Source organism: Nyctereutes procyonoides, unplaced genomic scaffold, assembly GCF_905146905.1.
Source record: "Nyctereutes procyonoides isolate TBG_1078 unplaced genomic scaffold, NYPRO_anot_genome, whole genome shotgun sequence".
Taxonomy (NCBI): Eukaryota; Metazoa; Chordata; class Mammalia; order Carnivora; family Canidae; genus Nyctereutes; species Nyctereutes procyonoides.
In genome coordinates, this window is record NW_026575040.1 from 9115531 (window position 1) to 9138497 (window position 22967).

Sequence of the window (22967 nt, forward strand, 5' to 3'; positions counted from 1 at the left end):
AAATGGTCCAGTTTCATTCCTTTTTATGTAACTGTCCAGTTTTCCCAACACCATTTGTTGAAGAATCTGTCTTTTCCCCATTGTATATTTTTGCCTCCTTTGTTGCATATTAATTGACTATGAGTCTGGCTCTATTTCTAGGCTCTCTATTCTGTTGATCCATATGTCTGTTTTTGTGCCAGTACCATATTGTTTTGATTACTATAGCTTTGTAGTGTATCTTGAAATCTGGGATTGTGATACCTACCTACGGCTTTGTTCTTTCTCAAAATTGCTTTGGATATTTAGGGCCTTTTGTGGGTGCATATAAATTTTAGGATTATTTTGTTCTAGTTCTGTGAAAAATACTGATGGTAATTTGATAAAGATTGCATTGAATCTATAGGTTGCTTTGGGTAGTATGGATATTTTAACAATATTAATTCTTACAACCCATGAGCACGGAGTATCTTTCCATTTTTAGAAAGATATCTTTCCATTTTATTGTGTTGTCATTAATTTCTTTCATCAATGTTTTACAGTTTTCACCTTCTTGATTAAGTTTATTCCTAGGTTTTTTGTTTTTTTGGGGGGGGCGGGGGTGCAGTTGTAAATATAATTATTTTTCTTAATGTCTGTTTTTGCTACTTGTTTTAGTATAGAGAAATGCAACCAATTTCTGTATATTAATTTTGTATCCTGGAACTGGATTCATTTATTACTTTTGATGGTTTTTTTTAGTAGAGTCTTCAGGGTTTTCTATGTATAGTATCATGTCATCTGCAAATAGTGATAGTTTAACTTCTTCCTTGCCAATTTGGATGCCTTTTATTTCTTGTCTGTTTGCTGTGAGCAGAACTTCTAGTACTATGTTGACTAAAAGTGGTGTGTATGGACATCCTTCTCTTGTTCCTATCTTAGAGGAAAAGCTCTCAGTTTTTCACCATTCAGTAGGATGTTAGCTGTGGGTTTTTCACATACAGCCTTTATTATTTTGAGGTATGTTCTCTATCCACTCTGTTGAGAGGTTTTTGTCATGAATGGATGTTGAATTTTGTCAAGTGCTTTTTTCTCTGGATCTTATTGAGATGATCATATGATTTTTATTTTTCATTTAGTTAATGTGGTACGTATCAATCACATTGATTTGCAGATATTGAATTGCATCCCTGGGATAAATCCCACTTGATCGTGGTAAATGATCCTTTTAATGTATTGTTGAATTCAGTTTGCTAATATTTTGCTGAGGATTTTTTTCATCTATATTCATCAGGGATATTGGCCTTTAATACTCTATTTTTGTGTTGTCTTTGTCTGGTTTTGGTAGCAGGGGAATGCTGGCTTTGTAGAATGTATTCTGTATTCAGAAGCTTTCCTTCTTCTGTTTTTTGGAATAGTTTGAGGAGAATAGGTATTAACTCTTCTTTAAATATTTGGTAGAACTCACTTGTCAGTCCTGGATTTTTGTTGGTTGGGAGTTTTTTGATTACCAATTCAGTTTCATTACTAGTAATTAGTTTGTTGAAATTTTCAATTTCTTCCTGATTCAGTTTTGGAATACTGTATATTTCCAGTTCTTCTAGCTTGTCCAAGTTGTTGGTATATAATTTTTCATAGTAGTCTTTTAACAATCCTTTGCATTTCTGTGGTGTTAGTTGCTATTTCCCCTTTCATTTCTGATTTTATTTATATGGATCTCCTGTCTCTTTTTTTTAGTAAGTCTGGCTTAACAATTTTTTATCTTTTCAAAGAACCACTGTTGGTTTCATTGATTTTTTTTCTATTGTTTTTTGGCTCCCAATTCATTTATTCCTGCACTAATCTTTATTATTTCCTGCCTTCTCCTACCCTTGGGCTTAGTTAGTTCTCTTTTTCCTAGTTCACTTAGTTGTAATGTTATATTGTATATTTGAGATTTTTCTTATTTCTTAAGGTAGACCTGTATTGCTATAATTTTTTCTAAGGAAAATTTGCTTAGGGGGATGTTTTTGCTGCATCCCAAAGATTTTGGACCATTGTGTTTTCATTTTCATTTGTCTCTATGTGTATTTTAATTTCCTCTTTGATTTCTTCATTGACCCTTTCTTTGGTTGTTTAGTAACATATTTTTTTAGCCTCCTCGTGCTTGTGCTTTTTCCCCAGTGTTTTTTTTTTCTTTCTTGTAATTGATTTCTAGTTTCATATTGTCATGATCAGAAAAGATACATGGTATGATTTCAATCATAAGTTTATTGAGACTTGTTTTGTTACCCAACATAGGATCTATCCTAGAGGATGTTCCATGTGTACTTGAAAAGAATGTATATTCTGTCATTTTTGGATGGGGTGTTCTGTATATACCTGTTAAATCCATCTGGTCTAATGTGTCTTTCAAAGACACCATTTCTTTATTGATTTTTCTGCATGGATGATCTGGCTGATGTAACTGGGGTGCTAAATTCCCCCACTATTATTGTAGTACTATCACTTTCTTCCTTTATGTTTGTTAATATTTGCTTTATGTATTTAGGTACTCCAATATTGGGTGCATAGATATTTACAATTGTTATATTCTCTTGTTGGATTTAAAATAAATCCCTTTTATTTTTTTTTTTTTCTTTAATTTTTTATTTGTTTATGATAGTCACAGAGAGAGAGAGAGGCAGAGACACAGGCAGAGGGAGAAGCAGGCTCCATGCACTGGAAGCCCGATGTGGGACTCGATCCCAGGTCTCCAGGATCGCGCCCTGGGCCAAAGGCAGGCGCCAAACCGCTGCGCCACCCAGGGATCCCCAATAAATCCCTTTTAAAAGGCTGTCTGAAATGGTGTTGATACTACCTCTATTATGCTGTTCTGACTTAATCCAAAGTATAGATAAAAGCTGCAAATAGTGTAATAAATACTTATATATTACTTTTGAGTGAAAGATAGTTTATTTTAAATTATTTAGTGTCACAAGAGATTATTCTCTTCAGTTTGAGTTAAAACTTATGTAAACAGAAGGTACTCAGTTAATGTGTTTTTGTTACTTAATTTCATATTGTAAAAGCAAACAGGTAAAATTATACTGCTGAAATTGTAGGCAAATTATTATCTGAGAAAGAGGTTTGAAAATCTCCCTAATATAAGACATAACTTTTGGGTTATTTTATAATAACCTAGTTTTATATTCTTGGCTCTACCAGTGTCTTGTTTCATAAAGTAAGGTATGCATTCATAATGCATAGAGTGGAAGGTGTGACTTCCAATGCTCCAAGAAATGAAATGGTTAGGACTGCCTTTACAATTGGGCTCTGCTTTTTCAGATCTCTGTGTCCACATCAGTTTGCTCACTGCCTTGCCTCCCATTTCTTGGCTATGGCTCAAGAAAAGAGATGTGGGTACAACCTCAGCTGTCTACTTGAGTTACCCTCAGCCCCTGTCAAAGCTGGGCTCATGGCTGTGGGGGCCTAACATTTGGGCCTATCATTTATAGTTTGATAATATCCCCTTTATGAGCATCAGGAAAGGAGAACTGGGTAGCCCGGGTGGCTCAGCGGTTTAGTGCTGCCTTCAGCCCAGGGCCTGATCCTGGAGACCCGGGATCGAGTCCCATGTCAGGCTCCCTGCACGGAGCCTGCTTCTCCCTCTGCCCGTGTCTCTGCCTCTCTCTCTGTGTGTCTCTCATGAATAAATAAATAAAATCTTAAAAAAAAAAAAAAAGAACTGGAGGATCAGTACTTTTTGCCAAATATGTCTGACATTCTTCCTCACATGGGTGGCTCAGTCTATTAAGCATCTGACTCTTGGTTTCAGCTCTGATCATGATCTCAGTGTTGTGAGATTGAGCCCAATGTTGTCTGCTTGAGATTCTCTCTCTGCTCCTCCTCTCTGTCTCTCTCTCTCAAATAAAATAAATAAATAAAATCTTTATAAAAAAGTAGACACCTCTTACTCCTTTTCTGGTCTCCAGGGAGGTTGCCTTTTTTTTTTTTTTTTTTTTGTCTGGTACATCATAAGAGTTGGTTGCAGAGTACTTTGTTATCACTGGAAGAGCTAGGTATCATAGTACTATGCCTGGAACTTGGGAGGCACTTGGTAAATAAGACTTGGTTTTAAGGGCAGGGAAAAGAAGATGGTTAATAGATGCCTGATGAGTTTTGTTTTTCAGATGAAGTTGTCACTTGTTTTGTATAAGAAGGTAGCATTATACACATTGTCCTTGTTTGAACTTTCAGTTTAGTGTTACTCGGAGGTCCCCATCCCAGGCTTTGTCATCTGAGCACTGATGAGGGCCATGTAGGGTTTAGTCTGTACTTGTGGCTCTTGGGTATTCAGTGGGTCTTTTTACTACAAATACCACCACTGAGTGAAGGGCAAGGAAGGGAGATTTTATGATCTTTCACTGTTACTAATCAGTAAAGGAGGGATTACACTGAACAAATATTGCAGAGTTGTGACTTTGATCCCACAGTGGCAAACAATAATTGTAGAGATTGGACTTCAAAAGCCCAGAGAATTTACTTTCAGTTTATCTGTTATAGTTTAATCTCTAATGATAAAGATGGGTAAGGATTGAGTGAAATTTTAATAGTGGAAACATTCCTTCATTTGATAGTTTTCTATGTTCCCATTATAAATGAAAAAAATTAATCATCTATTAATATATGTTCCCCTGAATTTACTTGGTGACAAGATACCAAAGTAGAAATCCCAGAATCTAGTTTAAGGAATTAAGGAATGAATTGCAACTGATATATAGAGCAGTGGCAAGAAATAAGTACCAAAAACACAAGATTAATCTGGCTGCCTGTTTTCTGCCCTACTCTCCTGAGAAAGTAGATGGTTAATGCCTTTAGTATAATTTTTTTTAAAGAGAGAGTAAAATTAAATAATGATTAAATTTAATGTCAACAGAAAATAAAACATCAAATTTATGAGAGGAAAAATGGTTAATGAAGAGGATTCTAGTGGAGTCTTTATCTGCCTTGCTCATCTGTGTCTCTTGATCCCAGTTTCCCTCTAGGATAGTATAGAATTATACCAGCATCACATTCTATGGAACCATGTTCCTTGAGTCAGACTGAGTTGTTCTTCTTTTTATCCCATGCCTAATATTGTGGAATTTTTGAAGGAATGATTTGAATAATCTCTTAGGGCTTGTCTATGAATGTTGTGGTCAAAAATAAAATAAGTAGATCTCTATTCATGTGAGTGTATATGTGCATGCCTTTGTGTTGAAGGCATCACTTGGAAGAAATTGTGTTGTAAGAGAACAGGGAAAGTGGGAATTGTGAACAGTTAGAGAAGATGGAAGGGAATAAATGAGTCCAGTGATTAGGCTTTGTTTAAAAAAAAAAAAAAAATCACCCTCTAAATTGTCCTTAAGCAAATGAATGGTGGGAGGTCTCTTCAGGTTGTTATCCTGGAGGCAGGGCCTCCTTCTGCAGCCACCTTGCAAAATATTTTTGATAGTTTTCCTATCAAAACATTTGATAGTTTTGATAAACATTTGATAAACATTTTGATAGTTTTCAGAGCTGGTTATAAACCACATAAGAAAAGTCATCTTTTTCACTATGGTAGCATCTTGTTTCCTTGCTCTTGTTGTTCCTCACACTTAGTTCTGAATGATTTTTGATTCAATTCAAAACATTCCTTTGAGGATTTTTTAAGAGTGTGCTTCAGGCTGTAGATACAACTTTACAATGGAGCCATTATTGGAATTAGTGTAAAGCTTTCCTTTATGACTTTGGGAAAGACAGGACTCATTCTTCTGTTTAGTTTAGTTTATTAAGAATTTGTGTGTGTACGTGCACAGAAAAGAAAAAGACCAGGAGGCCTTATGCCAAAGTATTGATTGGCATCTCTCATGATTTCATTTTCTTCTTTATACTTTTCTGTTTTCCAAATTTTCTACAATGAACATTTCATTTACAATCAAGAAAAAGGGAAAAAGCAGAGGCTGGCTACTTTGTGGTCCTGTTCATTTTATCTTTAAGCATTGGCAGAAACCATTCTTGACTTGTCAGCAGGTGTCCCAGGTATCAGAGGGTGAGCACAGATTCACTCTCGTGGGTTCAAAGCCAGTGATACCACCAGCCACAGTGCATCAAAGTTTTGTCTTTTCAAGCATTAGTTTCTTAGAACAAATCAGTTCTTTTAATTCTTTTTGATTTCAAAAATGTTCATTTCAGTATGTCAGGCAGAATGGAATATGTTAAATATGTATAGGCTTATTTCCCAAATACTAGTGAAATCATTTCTGATGGAATACTTGCTTAAAATAAATTTTTATGCAGATTGTATGGTGTGATCTAAAAATACCATTCAAAAAATAGGCACAGCTTCTCTATGTAAGTTGAACTATCTTAGTTGTGGTGTAATTTGGTCATGGTATCATATGGTGGGAAGGAAAATATTCTTTGGGGAGAGAAAGAGGATATAAAGAAAACTTAAAATATGGGGAACAGTTGAACTTCTTAAGATGATGCCAAATGATTGCTTTCAAGAAATAAAAGCAGAATATAATACAGAAAATATTTAACAGGTCATTTAAGACATTTTAGGGGTGTGGCCATGGAAATTCTTAATATTGTAGCCATGTGTATACATTTGAAATAAACACTTCTCTGTTGAGTGTTTAGTGTTTTATTCTTGCAGCCTCTGTCTGAGTTATATACAGCTGTCAGATTTTTCAGCATCCTTTGTATATTTAGCGCTATTCCCTTTTAGCCCAGGTTTTCAGTTGTCCAAATATCTCATGTAATATAAGTCATAATTACTTGTGTGGAGTACATTTTATGTTTCTATAATAATACTATGCTTTTAGATCTATGAAGAGGTATCCAAACAATGTCATATATATGAAATGTTCTGGAAACTTCTTATAAAAAATATATAAGTAGAAGCTCCTCCCCGAGGCACTTCAGATCTTTATTTTAGAGGCTATAGCTTTGTTTCTGACACTTCTGGAAGAATTCTGTGCTAATGACCAGCACCACTAGATTTTTTTTTTTTAATGATACCATACTTTTTAAAATCTACTATTCCACAGGTGCTATTTTAGTAATCTGGAATTGAATTAGATGTTTTTAGGACCAGAGTTTAATATGCTTACTGTGTGCTCCAGAATGATTTATTTTATACCACTTAACAACTTTCCTGTTTCTGAAACTCAGAAGCTCCAGCAGAATCAGTTCAGTAGACGGGTTAATTTAACCCTTCCAGATTAATCTAGTATTTTGTGGCACCATTAAACCAGAGATGCTAGAGCCAATTTCACCAATTACCTGCTAAAGGAATAAATTCTTATCAGGGATGGTGTTTCCATGCCCTGAGTCCTGGGGAGAAAAATCTGGCGAACAAGGAAAGGTTTATGTAGTCCTTTCCTATGAGAAAAATAGTTTAACAGTAGGTGCACATGGGCAGAATTTTGCTAAACACGTTTTCAACCAGGCAGGATTGAGAGTTTCCTTAAAACCGTAGGTGTATAAAATATCATCCAAGTTTTTTTTTGAGCAACATGAATATGCGAGCAGTCTGCTTTGGTTGAACAAAAATGAGTTGTTTTTCTAATCATGAAAATTGATGTTTCTAACCTTAAAATATAAGCAGTGTACCATAGTGGACTGTCAGTTTGATTTCTTTTCTCTGTTGTTTATAAGAAAATTCTGAGCAAAAATCCTTCCAGCTTATTATAATTAGCCTGAAACCTGATTATAAACTTGTAGTCATCTGTGAACCTTAAAAGGATTAGGAAATTTAAGGTTCTTGTTTTTCTTTTTAGTAATTAAAAAAAAAAGCCCAGCTGATTCAAAGTTACTATAAGAGGCTAAAGAGTGCCTCTTCATAAAATCACAAGTTTCTAGAACAGAAAGGACCTTAACAACCACGAATAGCATTCCTCTTATTTTACAGAGCAAAAAACTGAGATGCAGAAAGATTGATTAATTGCCCCGAGGTCACACTGTAGGCCCAGCCAGGAGTGAAATCCAGGGTTTCTGACTGGTAGCTCAGTTCTCTTCCCATTATTCAGATTTTTTCATCATCATATCCATTATTAAAAGTGGGGCATTCTCTTTTGTGATAAAATACACATAGCATATAATCATTATATTAAAAAAAAATCTTTCAGTAGGTAAACACGTGAACATGAAACAAAAATCAGAAGGCACGCAAGGGTTCATGGTCTGCAGTGCTGAGTCTAGCTCCCTAACTCCTGTCCATCCCAGACACCCTCCTTGGAAGCAGTCACTATAAAAAATGAGGGATTTTAAATAGGTTGTTTTGATCTAATAACTTGCCTAAACTGACACAATATTGCATTATTCTTCAGGGATTGCAGCTTGGCCTGCCAAGTTTAGGTAATGCCCCACAGAGGAAAAACATAAGCTGTGAAATTGGAATATGGAGAGATTTGTGATTTGGATTTTGAAAATTACCCCAAGCCCCGTGTATTTCCAGTAATAGAAGTGATGGGTCTCTTACAGCAATTCTCTGTTACTTGGATAATGCCTTTTGTACGAAGAGTCTCAAGTATACTATAGGAACTTTCACAACATCGAAAATCCCTGTCAGAGTATTGTATTGTATAGATCTGCTTTAAAATCTATAGCACATTGACCAAAAAAGAAGGAATTACGCTGATGTTTAAACCTCCGTATAGCCATGGGTGTGAGACACCACGTGGCTCTACTTCTCTTGGCCTCTGAGCCTCCACTGATGACACCTTAGTGCTTGATTCTTGGATGGGGCATACCCAAGCATTTGGCCTAGAATGTTCTTGGCAGAGTGAGCAAGTTGGATGAGGAGGTGAAAGGGGCTGCAGGAGTATGTGGGCACCATAGGCCCTGCTGCCACCATTGGGGTATGGCGTGAGAAAAGCAGCAGGTTCCTGGTGCCGCCCAGTGCCTTGGTAACCTTAAAAACAGCTACTGGGTTGCTCGTGTGCGCAGTTGCTCATGTGGTGAGAGGTGAGATGAGGCTGGAGAAAGCTGCGGGCCTCTGCCTGGCATGCCATGGTCAGGCCTCTGGTCTGGTGTAGAAGACAAATCTCTAAGGAAGGAGGAGGACAGAGGCTGTAAGTGTTTCTCTTTCCTCAAAACCTCTGTGTGACTCTGGTGTTTTAAAGAGCTGAGAATAGTTCAGCTTCTGGGGCATCTGGCTGGCTCAGTTGGAAGAGCATGCCTCTCTCTCTTTTTTTTTTTTTTTTTTTCTTCTCCAACTAATATCATCTTAAATGAAGTTAAAAGTGTTTTCTTTTAAATTGTTTATTTAAATTCAGTTCAATTAACATATACTGCATTATTAGTTTCAGAGGTAGAATTTAGTGATTCATCAGTTGCATATAACACTGATGCTCATACCATCAAGTGCCCTCCTTAATGCCCATCACCCAGTTACCACATCCACCCACCCATCTTTGCTCCACCAACCCTGTTATTTCCTATGATTAAGAGTCTCTTATGTTTGCCTCCTTCTGTTTTTATCTTATTTTATTTTTCCTTCCCTTCCCCTATGATCCTCTGTTTTGTTTCTTAAATGCCACATATGAGTGAAATCTATGGTATTTGTCTTTCTCTGACTGACTTCACTTAGCGTAGCGTAATACTCTCTAGTTCCATCCACATCATTGCAAAAAGATTTCATTCTTTTTGATGGCTGAGTAATACTCCATTTTGTAGATATACCACATCTTTATCCATTCATCTATCAGAGGACATCTGGGCCCTTTCCATATTTTGGCTTTTGTAGACATTGCTGCTATAAACATTGGCGTGCAGGTGCCCTTTTGAATCACTATGTTTGTATCCTTTGGATAAATACCTGGTAGTGCAATTGCTGGGTCATAGGGTAGTTCCATTTTTCACTTTTTGAGGAACCTCCATACTATTTTCCAGAGTGCTTTCTAACTTACATTCCCACCAACAGTGTAAGAAGTTTCCCTGTTCTCCGCATTCTTCCTAACATCAGTTTTTTCCTGACTTGTTAATTTTAGCTCTTCTGACCAGTGTGAAGTGGTATCTCATTGTGGTTTTGAAACGTATTTCCCTGATGCTGAGTGATGTTGAGCATCTTTTCATGTGACTGTTGGCCATTTGTATGTCATCTTTGGGGAAATGTCTGTTCATGTCTTCTGCCCATTTCTTGACTGGATTATTTGTTTTTTGGGTGTTGAGTTTGATAAGTTCTTTATAGATTTTGGATACTAGCTCTTTATCTGATATGTCATTTGCAAATATCTTCTCCCGTTCTGTTGATTGCCTTTTAGTTTTGTGGACTGTTTCGTTTGCTGTGCGGAAGCTGATCTTTTTTTTTTTTTTTTTTAAAGATTTTATTTTACTTATTCATGAGAAACAGAGAGAGAGAGGTAGAGACACAGGCGGAGGGAGAGGCAGGTTCCCTTTAGGGCGCCTGATGCGGGACTTGATCCCAGGACCCTGGGATCATGACCTGAGCCAGAGGCGGATGCTCATCCACTGAGCCACCCCAGTCATTGCCCCTGTGTGAAAGTTTATCTTGATGAAGTCCTGATAGTTGTTCATATTTTCTTTTGCTTGTCTTGCCTTTGGAAATGTGTCTAGCAAGAAGTTGCTGTGACTGAGGTCGTAGAGATTGCTGTCTTTGTTCTCTAGGATTTTGATGGGTTCCTGCCTCACTTTTAGGTCTTTCATCCATTTTGAGTCTATTTTTGTGTATAGTGTAGGAAAGTGGTCCAGTTTTGTTCTTCTGCATGTGGCTGTCCAATTTTCCCAACACTGTTTGTTGAAGAGACTGTCTTTTTTCCATTGGATATTCTTTCCTACTTTGTCAAAGATTAGAGAGTTGAGGGTCCATTTCTGGGTTCTCTGTTTTGTTCCATTGATCTTATGTGTCTATTTTTGTGCCAGTACCATACTGCCTTAATGATCATAGCTTTGTAATACAGCTTGAAGTCTGGAATTGTGATGCTTCCAGCTTTGGTTTTCTTTTCCAACATTACTTTGGCTATTTGGGGTCTTTTCTGGTTCCACACAAATTTTAGGATTGTTTATGCCAGCTCTGTGAAAAATGCTGATGGTATTTTGATAGGCATTGCATTGAATGTATAGATTGCTTTGGATAGCATAGACATTTTAACAATATTCTTCCAATCCGTGAACATGGAATGTTTTTCCATTTCTTTGTCTCTTCCTCAATTTCTTCCATGAGTATTTTATAGTTTTAAGAGTACAGATCCTTTACTTCTTTGGTTAGGTTTATTCCTAGCTATCTTATGGTTTTTGGTGCAGTTGTAAATGGGATCAATTCCTTGATTTCCCTTTCTGCTGCTTCATTGTTAGTGTACAGAAATGCAGCTGACTTCTGTGCATTTTTATATCCTGTGGCTTTGCTGAATTCCTGTGTCACTTCTAGCAATTTTTTGGTGGAGTCTTTCAGTTTTTCTACATAGAGTGTCATGTCTGCGAAGAGTGAAAGTTTGACTTCTTCTTTGCTGATTTGGATGCCTTTTATTTCTTTTTTTTTTTTATTTCTTTTTGTTTGATGAGCATGCCACTCTTGATCTCAGGCTTGTGAATTTGAGCCTCACATTGGGTGTAGATATTACTAAAAATGAATAAATCAACTTGAGAAAAAATAAAAGTTCAGCTTCCTTGGCATCTGCCCCAGAGGTTGTGCCTCAGTAAGGTCTGAAGTAGGGTCCTTGAATACCTGGGTAGTTTGCATAGATGTTCCAGGTAATTTTGAATAACACAGTGATCAGGGCTGGTGTGTACTGTCATCAGTTCTAGATGTGCTGCTCCAGATTTGCCCTCCATTGTAAGTACAAACATTGAGAGTATGGGGTGCCTTAAGTGCAAATGGCTTATGTATCACAAAATGAAAACTTTATTTTAAAAAAAATTATGCATGTTCCTTTTCCCCTGATAATAATGCCTTTGTGTTGCTTTTTAAAAAATGTTTCTGAACACTTAAAACATTGTTTAAAACATCGGAATGCTGGTTCATAGTGATTGTTGAAACATGAGTGTGGTTAACCTTTGCGAAGGAACCTCTGAGTGGTCTTGTTTGTTGTAATGGCCCTGCCACTATATTTGACCCAGACCTGTGTCTGTGAGTTCTTAAATTACTCAGAATTGAGAGAATATGGTAATTGCTAGTGACTATTTTTTTTAAGAAGCTTTTATTCAAGAAAATTCATATTTTCAAATAATTATTATGAAGAAAATGCAAGCATGAGTAAGATATTGTCTGACAGTAACAGTTTTATAATTAGAACTTTTATAATGAGGAAATAGCCACTGTTTCTTCATAACGGTCATTTTAACATTTTAAAATGTAAATAACACATTTCACTGATTGTATTGTTTTCTTTTCAGATAGAAACCAAGGCTTTAGCCTTCTTAGCTCATTGGCTGGAGCAAACCATAGCATTGGGTCAGCAGAGACGTGTCATTCAGAGGTAAATATTCTTCCCGAATCCTTTCATGCTTTAGTTTTCATTTCTCTTTGTCAGTATGAGTCTTTATACCATTTATCATTTTTTTTCCTTTCCATTTGAGAGGCAGCAGACAATAGTAAATGAAGGATAAAAAGAGAATCTAAAACAGTCATCTTGTGCCTGGTACCTGTTGAGAGAAGGCTAGTTCAGCATTAAAGCAATAAGCTCTTTAAGATGTTTGCAATTTGGGCTGTTCCATGACATTTTTTTGCTAGAGTGCTTTAAAACATGTGCTAGGATTCCTTTGAGACATAAAGTTACCTCCAGATATTTATAAAATAAAATTGATGGTTCTTTTTCAGTCCTTACTATGTATGAGGCCCTGTACCAATCTGAGGCAGGGTCCCTGCCCTCAGTGGGTTTCCTAGTCTGACTTCAGCCTTCTGTTTTCAAGGACTTTGGTCCAGGTATACTTTGGTCAGCATGCCGGCTCCAAGAGCAAATAAAAGAGTACCAGATTGTATTCCCAGGCATCTTTTTCATCACATTTTGAGTAAAACATGGCTCTTAAAGGAAACAGAAGTCAGCTTTAATAGCCAAGAATAGCAGCAGAATCATAACACTTTGTAGTTTTTCCTTGAGGGAAAATACTCCTGACTTAGTGAATGTTTAGCCTCTTATTATTACTTTATATATATATATATGTATTTATATATATATATACTTTATATATATATATATGACATTGATCCTTCTTCCATCTCTCCTTGTCTGTAGCTCCTATTTATTACTACTTCTCTAAAGCCAACCAGGGAGTGGAAGTGTGAGCCTTCTTGGCTTTAGTTCTGAAATAGCCTATTAAATTATTGCTTGTGTGTCTTTTCCTCAACAGCAGCCCCGTTTGCCAGCAGCAGCTAGGACTGAATCTCTCTTGGAGCATCGGGGTGGTGCATCTAACACAACAGACGCTCAGGCTGATAGCATCGTGGGTAAGTTCCTCCTCTGACTGCCAGGAGACAGCTCTGTGGAACTTGGAAGAGGTGTGGGATGATTTATCCAGGGGGAAATTGACTTTAAACATGAACAAGGGAAGAAAATTGATAATGTACCCCAAGTGAATGTAAGCCTTATGGACAGCTATCAGAAAAGGAGGGAGAATAACCATATAAGCAATCTGTGGGTACCATTTTCTCTCTGATTCTTATAGCAGGATCTTGATTCAGATAGACAGAACCAGGTGGTGAAACAGCTTTATATCTCCATATTCCAGTTTTTTTCATAGTATTTAACAGTTGGCAGAATTGATGGTAACAAGAATAATACAAGCGTATAAGCCCTTTCACATCCTTTGAAAGTTCTTTTATAGCCACTTTCTTGTGTTTGGTAATGAAATTTGGCAGAAAAGTTATTTTATGGATATTAAGCTGAAGCCCAGAGCAGTGTAATAACTTGTCCAAGAGTATCTAACAGGAAGGTCCTGGAGCTGAAACTAGAATCCATTCTGGTATCTAAAAGCCAAGAAATGTAGTTTACAATAACTGTAAATGTCCTCTTGTTGGGCAAATACTGACATCTCTGCTCTCTCTTTGTACCACAGAGGCCCCATGTGCAGAGTTTTCAAAACTCTTTTTCTGACTAGAAGAGAGTCCATGTAGAAAGTGATTGGTAATAGAAACATATTAAGAAGGAAAAAATTACATATAATCTCTTTTCTGTTTAGTAAATTCACCCTTGTCTTTTCACTTGGGTCCTTCCTATTGACTTTAGACCTGCTAAAGTCTCTGCCATTAAAACAAACCAATAACCACACTGAAGGAGGTAGGGAAGACAAGAACTAACCTAAATAACTTGGGGAAACAGCATTCTGACTGGATACCAGCAGGCCCAAAACAGAAACAACTGAATGGAAATAGTGAACTCTGCTTAATACATTCGATTGTCAAAGCAGTATGGTTTAGAAATTATAAAATTACATATATTATATATGTAATTTGTAATTACATATGTAATATGTAATGTTTCAGGGTTGAAAAAATAAAATAACAGGGAATGAGAGCTAGGTTTCTCACTTTCCAAGAAACTACATGTAAGGAAAGGAGAAGGCTTAGATGAACCCTTTGGTACTGGGCTAGAACTTGAAGGTATTAGCATGATGATATACTTAAAGTTAGAGCAATAGAGCAATAAACAGTGATGTGCATATGCATGTGTTAGTATGCATGTATGTGTGTGTGTGTGTGTGTGTGTGTGTGTGTGTGTATATGGATTATATATATATATATCCTATCAGTTTCCACTGAGAGGGCCTGGAAGCCCCCAACTCGAATAGCAGTTGACACCCTTAGCATTTATTTTTTATTTATTTTTACTTTCTGAAAGATTGTATTTATTTATTTATTTATTTATTTATTTTTATTTATTTATTTATTTATTTATTTATTTACTTGTTTGTATTTATTTATTTATTTATTTAGAGACACAAAGATTGAGAGAGAGGGAGAGACACAGGCAGAGGGAGAAGCAGGCTCCACACAGGGAGTCTGATGTGGGACTGGATCCCGGGTCTCCAGGATGACACCCTGGGCCAAACGGCGGCACTAAACCTCCGAGCCACCGAGGCTGCTCAACACCCTTAGCATTTAGATCTTGCTTTTAATACATCTTCCAATAAAGGATCCACTTGGAAAAGTGATTGATTCGAGGGCTGGGGCAGGAAAAATGCAAGGTGATGAACCTAGTACCATTTCACGGGGCCTGAACCTAGTACCATTTCACGGGGCCAGAAAGTAAGGAAGGTACTGACAAAAACGATGGGGATGTGTTGAAAAGGCACCGAACCAACTTGGGAGAGCTTCTAGGGGCCAACACTGGAACAGTTTGATCAGCAAGAATGAATTTAATATTGGGCTGCAACCCATAGAGTAAAATAAGTATCTGTGAATCCATACTAGTATAAGAAATAACTGGGTTAGAAAGGACTGCTCTTCCTTATAGCAGAATTCTAATTAATACCTGTAGAAAGAATGAGGGAAAGAAAAATCCTCACCACACACCACAGTAATAAATGTTGTTGTGGCCAGGATCCACTGATGAATGTGAAAATTAGTTGATGAAAGTTTTAGAAGAAACATGACGTCTGCATCGTCCAAAGTATCTCTCCCGAGATATTTACTTATTACAAAGACGAAAATAGTAACTTTGCACTGAAGAAACCTGTCAGATAGCACTTCCAGTGGCAGTAAGCCTCACCAGCTATAAGGCGCCCAGACATCACGTGCTGCCTAACAGGGGCACCGGAAGGGCTCATCATGTTTCCGGTCTCTGCCAGAGGTGCGTAACCTCAGTCTCATAGGAAAACTTGAGACAAACCTGTATCAGGGGACAGTCTACAAAATAACTACCAAGGACTCTTCAGAAGTGTCAAAGCCATGACAGACGAGGAAAGGCTAAGGGATGGTCACACACTGAAGGAGATGATACAGATCTGGTGGCCAAATGCTGTGTAAGCTTCTGGAACAGAGTGTTAGTGAGAGAGCTGACAAAGTTTGAATGAAGTCTGCAGTTTAGTTAATAGCACTGTACCATTGCTAATTTCTTGACGTGTATCATTGTACCATGGCTAGGTAAGATGTTAATGCTAGGGGATGAAGGTGGAACCCTACTGCTTTTGCAACTTTTTTTGTAATACTACAATTATTTGAAAATTAAGAAAAAAAAAAAAAAGGCAAGACTCTACCAACAAGAGTAAAACACATGTCAAGCCCTGCCCCTGTCTCCCTCCTTTCTTTAATAAGCTTTCCAGCCCTGACCATACAGTACTCTTGAGCTCACTCCCACCAAGCTTTTGCCCTATTTACCACTCAAACACTTCACCAGCAACCTCCAGACCACTAAGTAGATACTTCCCAGTCCTTATCTTGACCCCTTGGCAGCATTCAGTATTATGGATCAGTCCCTTTTTAAAACATTTTCTCTTGCTCACCCAACACTTCTCCCAACACTTGGAGTCCTGGACAATTGGGTTCAAATCATGGCTCTCCAGTAGTGGTGAGATGATCTTGAGTTAAGTTATTTAGCTTATGTGGGCCTTAGTTTCCCTTTCTGTAAAATAAAATTTTTCCTCATAAATGCTTTTGCAAACATGAAATGAAATCACCAGGTGCCAGGGTGGCTTAGTCCATTAAGCATCCAACTCTTGATTTTTGACTCAGGTCATGATCTTGGGGTCACAGGATCAAGCCCCACCATTGGATTCTGCACTCAGTGGGAAGTCTGCTTGAGGATTCCCCCCCCCGCCCCGCCCACCTCACTCTGTCCCTTGGCTCATGTGCAATCTCTCCCTCTCTAAAAAGTATGGGATGAATTCTAGGGAAGGAGACTTGTGAGCTGGGCTGGCTAGGGAAGACGTCATAGAGGTGTTTGGCATGGAGTGGAGAGTGAGTGAGAATTCTGATTAAAGACAAATTTTGATGAAGAGATAACAGGCTGTGGTAGAAATAATAAAGGATTTTAGCTCTACTTCTGAGTAGCTGTAATTTTAGATGAGTTCTTTTTTTTAAACCCAGCCTCTTCGTGTGTAAATTGCAGACATTGGTATCTGTCCTATACCCACCTTAGATAGTGGCTGTCAGTAATCAGTGTGAAAATATTTGTTGTATGGGAAAATATGGTATAAATTCCAGACATCTATTGTTGATCATTGCATCTTAGTGGAGAGTGGGGTCTTTAGAGTTGGAAACACCTGAGTTTCCAAGTTCACACCTGTTGTGACCTTGAGCAAGTCACTTCAACTCAAAGCTCTAGTTTTCTCATCTCAAAAATTAAACAGTATTCTTTGCCTCGGTGTAATGTTGTGTGGATAAAAGAAGTTGCTCTTCATTGGGGAAGGCCAACTAGCAGCCCAGGACGGGGAAGGCTGGAACACATGGGGTATTCATTCAGCAAGGACTCCCATCAAAGCGAGGATTGATTGCCTTAGGACTGTGTAGTTAGCACACATGTGAGTAATAAATGGCAAATAACGTGACATATCCTTTTTTCAGATCCCATGTTAGATCTGGATATTCAAGAATTAGCCAGCCTTACTACTGGTGGAGGAGATTTGGAGAATTTTGAAAGACTCTTTTCAAAGTTAAAGGAAATGAAAGGTAATTGGCTCCATCGTGTCTAACACGTTCCCATCTCGGTGCTCCTCTATTTTATATAGTAGGATTTTGTTTTTTAACTGTTGATTGGATTCCATGTTCTGGTCTCAGCTGTCTGTGGAGACACTTGGTGACTGGGGGACCATGCCATCTTCTGGTAGAAATTCCCTGGGGAAAGTTTTCCTCTTTCTTCACTCTTCCCTCTTTCTTTCCCATCTCTTGCCTCTCTTGGTTTTTTTTCAGTGTGTCTCATTAACCTGGAATCAGTAAGACCCCTCTGCCAATTTACTCACATCATCCCCATGTGGAAAATCGGGAAGACTTAAGTTCCCTAACATCTGTAATGACTACTCCATGAGTATTTGTCTTTGAACCCCATCTCCCATCTTCTAGTGTTAGAACATCCATACACTCCAGACTCTCCTGTGCTATTAGATGAATTTCTTAAGATATATTTTCCCCCTAGACAAGGCTGCGACGCTTCCTCACGAGCAAAGAAAGTTGCATGCAGAAAAGGTGAGACGATCAGTCAGGTATTTATTGAGTATCTACAAAAAAGTCCAGTGCTGTTAGAATTATGTATCACACTCATTGACTTCTATTAAGTGTCTCAGTGTGAACTTTTCATTGGGTATTAACTTGGAACGAATTGAATGTTTACACAGTAGTGACATAATTGCTGTAGTCAAACCCAGATTTTTCAAATGTATGTTGAGTGACATGGAACTTTCATTGAGACTCAGGATGTTTGCCTTCTTAACTGTTGGGCTGGAAAACTCTTGGTCGTTTGTTTTGTTTTGTTTTGTTATTACCAACGCAACACATGTTCTTGGCAGGAAATGTATGTGGTTTATGGTATTTCATTGTATGAATGTGTCCTAATTTATTTATCCATTTCCCTTTTGGACATTTAGGTCATGTGCATTTTTTGCTTCTATAAATAGTGAAGCTGTGCATAACCTCATACATCCATCACCTTTGTATAGAACTCTGATTTTATCCTTAGTATAAATTTCTAGAAGTCCCAGATCAGGGTATGCAAGGGTTTTTGATATATGTGGCTGGAGGGCACATTAATAGAATTGTAGGCCTTGATCAGTTCAACATATTGACTGACTCATGAAACAAGCTGTAGTGTAGCTGTGGCCTAAAATGTGTTGCATGCTTCTCTCCACAGGTGGCCAAAGCCTTCTGGATGGCAATTGGGGGAGACAGAGATGAAATTGAAGGCCTTTCATCTGATGAAGAACACTAAATTATTCGTGCTAGGGTCTGACTGCCTGAGATACTTCCCTGCTCCACCCAGTTCTATTTTGCTGAACTTCCCATCATCATGTTGGCCACCTGACTTAGTTCTAGGGCCCCCTTACTTTTAGTTTTTAATAGGAGATGGTAAGGCTTTTCTCCCTTGGTATATTTTAAGGGAGTGAGGAGTATAACAACAACAAGGAGTGAGGGTTTTTCGAATACACCATTTCTAGGAACAGGAGTGAAATGAGGCTCAGCAGCCTGTGTGATTTGCCCAAGTTGAAAGAGAAGGCCACCACGCCATTCCCGGTCCGCCTTTTATGTAATGTCCTCTGCAGTTACACTCGATTACTGCAGATCAGTTGCTGGTGCTACCTTTCCTCGGACTTCTGGACTTTCTGCTTTCAGGGAGCTTGCTGCTCTAAGCTTTGGTGCTTTCGATGGCAGGAAAGGGTGCAGCTGCTGATTTGATTTGTGCTGTAGTCGAGATGGGGCCAGAGTCAGTGGACCTCAGGTTAGTCTCTAGCTAAAAAATGCCTCTGGACATTTCATCTGAAATAGAGGGTCTCAGCTCACACTAGACACTAGAAATTACTGAGAAACGAGTGTGAATTTTTAGACAATGATAGAGGAGGCAAAGGTGTCCTCCTCTGGTAGAGAGAACACAAACCCATCTACCTTTCTGGGTTATTGTTGTGGGGGTACAGGCAGGGATTTTTGTTTAAAAGAGAGAAGGGAACTTCAGGAATTCCCGGTTCTGGGCCATTGAAGCAGTATATGATCGTATCCAGAGGCTTTTGCATTAGTCTCGCCAGGAAGAAACTGTTCTTCCTTAGAACTCTTGAGATGTCAGAGCTCTGCCATCACACTTTATACCCCCAAAACAAGGCAGTTTCCCGCCTCTCTGTCTCTGAGAGCCAAACAGATCACTGCCAAAATAGTCATACTGCAGTGTGGGTGAGCCAGGAAAGGATGTGAAAGGTTAGGCAGTGAAGCTCTGAGGACCTATGTTACTTCCAGGGCTGGGGGGATGAGTGGGGGCAGCCCGAGGGGAACTGATTGCCAGAGGGAACGTTTCCAAAGGAAGGGTGGGAAATAGAGCAAATTAAAAAAAATCCCTATTTCTGTGTTTATAGATACTTGGTAATGCATGCCATTAACCTTCCCCATGGCAGTCCCTGCCACGGTTCTAGACTGGTGCCCCATGGCTCTAGACTGACTGGATGGTGCTGGCTAAGAACTGATCCTGGCCTACTCTGGACTGTGAACTCCTTAGGTTACCAGCAGAAACAAGTTTCATCCTCCCCCTCCCCCAGTGCACTGCCTTCTAAGCACTACAGAAAGAATGGCAGGAAGAGTAGAATGCCTCAGGTTCTGGACCAGGGCAGCTACCAGGAGGGAAGGTTTCAGTGATTGGAGCATTCAGGAAGAGCTGTCATCACAGGCAACATTGGCAGTTACCTTGCTTGGTGACTCTTTTTTTTCCCCCCTTCCTTTTCTTTTTTCCCCTCTCTTAACTATTGTAAAGGTCTTTGAGACCATAGTTGATCGCCATTCCATCATTGTTTCTTTGAGGTGACATTAGCTATTGATTAAGAATGTAAGGGAAGTTGGCTCTGGGATTGCAAAATGAAAGACAATGTTCTTCTCAAAACATAAAGGGTTCCAAAAAAATACATCAGGTCACATGGTTAGGAAAGACAGATTAGAAAAAGCTATGAATGTGATTTTGTGGATTGAACAAAGCCAGGTGATTAAAAAATGATTTATTTATAAAGTCTACTAATGTGTGTTATGATTTTGTTTTTTAGTATTGGATATGTTGGGGGAAGCCATACTTTCAGATTAGGCATAAATAGTGAATAATCGGAGACTTTGTCAAACTCACAGTTTTGGAACCAACCACGTATGTATAATATCAGCTTACCTTTTTAAGACCTCAGCTTTCTGGGGCTGTTGGCCTCTTCCAGGGGACACAGGGATGAAAGTGTCCAGTGCTTGTCCACTAAAGGTCCATGTTAAGAAGAGTGATCATGAGCTAATAGTGCAATAAAAGTTGCTGTTTACCAGGGCACCTGGGCGGGGGTGGGGGGTGGGTGGTCTCAGTTAAGTGTCCAACTCTTAGTTTCAGCTCAGGTCATGATCTCAGGGTCAGGAGATCGAGCACTGCATGGGGCTCTGTGCTGGGCGTGGATCTGGTTTAAGGTTCTCCCTCTGCCCCTCCCCACCCCTCTCCCTCTCAGGAAAAAAAAAAAAAGTTGCAGTCTATCCAACATGACCTATGCACGCACCAACACAAGTTACTATGGACTGTCTGGGATTTAAAGTGAGAGACTCGTGTTTTTTTCCCCTGCAACATTTCTCTCTTTGTGTAACACACAGGCACATAGTAGGTCCTGAATTTTTGGTTGTGATTTGCATATGCTAGTTTGATGAAATTGATCACAAAGTTTGAAGGTCCAGAGTGTTGGAAGGTAGGGAGAGACAAAAATAAACTCCCCCCCCTGAGAAAATCATGTGTTATATAATAATTTTAGAGTGATGAAGACATAGATATTTTTATAATTTTAAAATATGTTATCCTGCCAGAGTATGAGAAGATTGACAGAACCAGTTTGCTTTCTCTCTATTTATAGAACTTGGCCACATCTAATTCAGAGAAGCAAGAGATTCAGGGACGCTAGACTTGGATGGCTGAGTAATATGGAATGTGGTTCAAGGACCATCGAGCATGTCAGGCCATTGCAGCAGACTACTTGTAACATGTGAAATGTGATATATGGCTGCCTTCCTGTACCCACTGTGGAGAGGTGGGGATAAATATCTTCGCCGTAGCTTGTCAGATTCCTTTAACGTTAGGCCAGTCTCTTAACAATGGCCATCGAGAGAGCACGTGGAGTGCCCCTTACCCTGCGCCTGCCACAGAAAAGCAGTCTTAGAAGAATCACTGTCTAAGGGTAAGATGAGATCTCCATGAACTATTCTGAGTGCTTACTGATGCAAAGCTAAATTTAGCGAGCATGTGTCTAGTGTGGTCAGAGGTTCTGATTCATTGAACATTCTGATTGATGGAGACAGAGCTTCAGAGACTTGTGTAACGAGTCAGAGGCCTTCACCCGCACCCTACATTTAAAGCAGTCAAACAATTTAGGTGTGGCATTCGGTCACTAAATACCGAATCCTATGAGAGGATGCTAGGTGGAGAAAGTGAAAAATCTGGTCCAGTCTACCACCGTCATGCAGGACGGGTTGGAGAACACCCTAACGATGAGCTTTCCCAGAGTTTGTACGTTTCCTAAAAGCAGCAGGCTGGGTGTGCAGGGCGAAGTTCGCGTTTTGATTTAGATTCCACTTGGGGTTTGGTGTAGTAGTGATCCATCCTGGCGTCTCTGGCATCCAAGCTGTTGCAGTAAAGGTCTTAGAAATTCTCAGTTTCGTATTTTTGGCACTACTTAGCTTGTTATTAATATCATGAGTCTTGCTGTTAATGTAGATCTCTTTATTTGGAGTTTAGTGTGTGTGTTTGTAGCATTTAAAGCCACGTTCTTCTAGGCTAGGAAGCATCTTGCATGATTCTGCGGTGTTTTCTGAGGTGCAGAGTGAAGAATTAAGAGTGGTAACAGCAACCTCGTGGGCCTTCGGTTAGACCACCACTAAGCCCCATTCCAGCTGCTAATGGTTTGTCATTCTACCTTGTTTCCTGTTGGAACAGAATTGAGTCACAACCTGGACCTAATGATTATTACCGCATCTTTGGAACACAGGTTTGGGAAGAAAAATTTTTCCTCTAAAATGTTGTTCTATCTGTATCTGTCGAGAGGTCCAGACCCTCTCTCCCCCCAATCACGGATCCGGGAGGCAAAGGCAGGTCACACAAGGCTGTTCCTGACCGGCCCCCCTGGTTCTCTCCCGTGAAGGAGGTGATCGGTCATTGCCTCTCCCTTCTCTCATCAGCCAGGTGGCTTTAATGCTACAAAAATGTGGCTTGAGGGAGGCCTGGGTAGGAAAGGCACAGTGTAGGAGACCATCCTCTTCCTCTGAAGCCCAGGGATGTGGTCTGCACTTATCCTGCCACTGTGGAAAGCTCGCAGGATGTCATCAGTGTTGAAGTTAGAAGGCTTCAAGGCTGGAGTTGAAGGAGAGCAACTGTCACGTGTTCCTTTACCCAGGTGAGAGCCAGAACTGGATTCTGGGTCCAGCACTAATTGTGAAC

General features: G+C 39.1%; 1 protein-coding gene across 2 annotated transcripts in view; it reads left to right on the forward strand.

Annotated features, from left to right (window-relative positions):
* Positions 1-20536, forward strand: part of AAGAB (alpha and gamma adaptin binding protein) — a 53191-nt gene extending 32655 nt beyond the window's left edge. Inside the window, exons 6-10 of one of the 2 annotated variants that reach the window (XM_055319898.1) lie at positions 12301-12383; positions 13255-13351; positions 17405-17509; positions 17973-18022; positions 18684-20536. In XM_055319898.1, the coding sequence (XP_055175873.1) occupies positions 12301-12383; positions 13255-13351; positions 17405-17509; positions 17973-18022; positions 18684-18761 (413 nt within the window). In that variant the 3' untranslated portion in view covers positions 18762-20536. The remainder of the gene's footprint in view (positions 1-12300; positions 12384-13254; positions 13352-17404; positions 17510-17972; positions 18023-18683) is intronic. The other variant, XM_055319899.1, reaches the window with a different exon arrangement.
* Positions 20537-22967: the final 2431 nt, after the last annotated feature.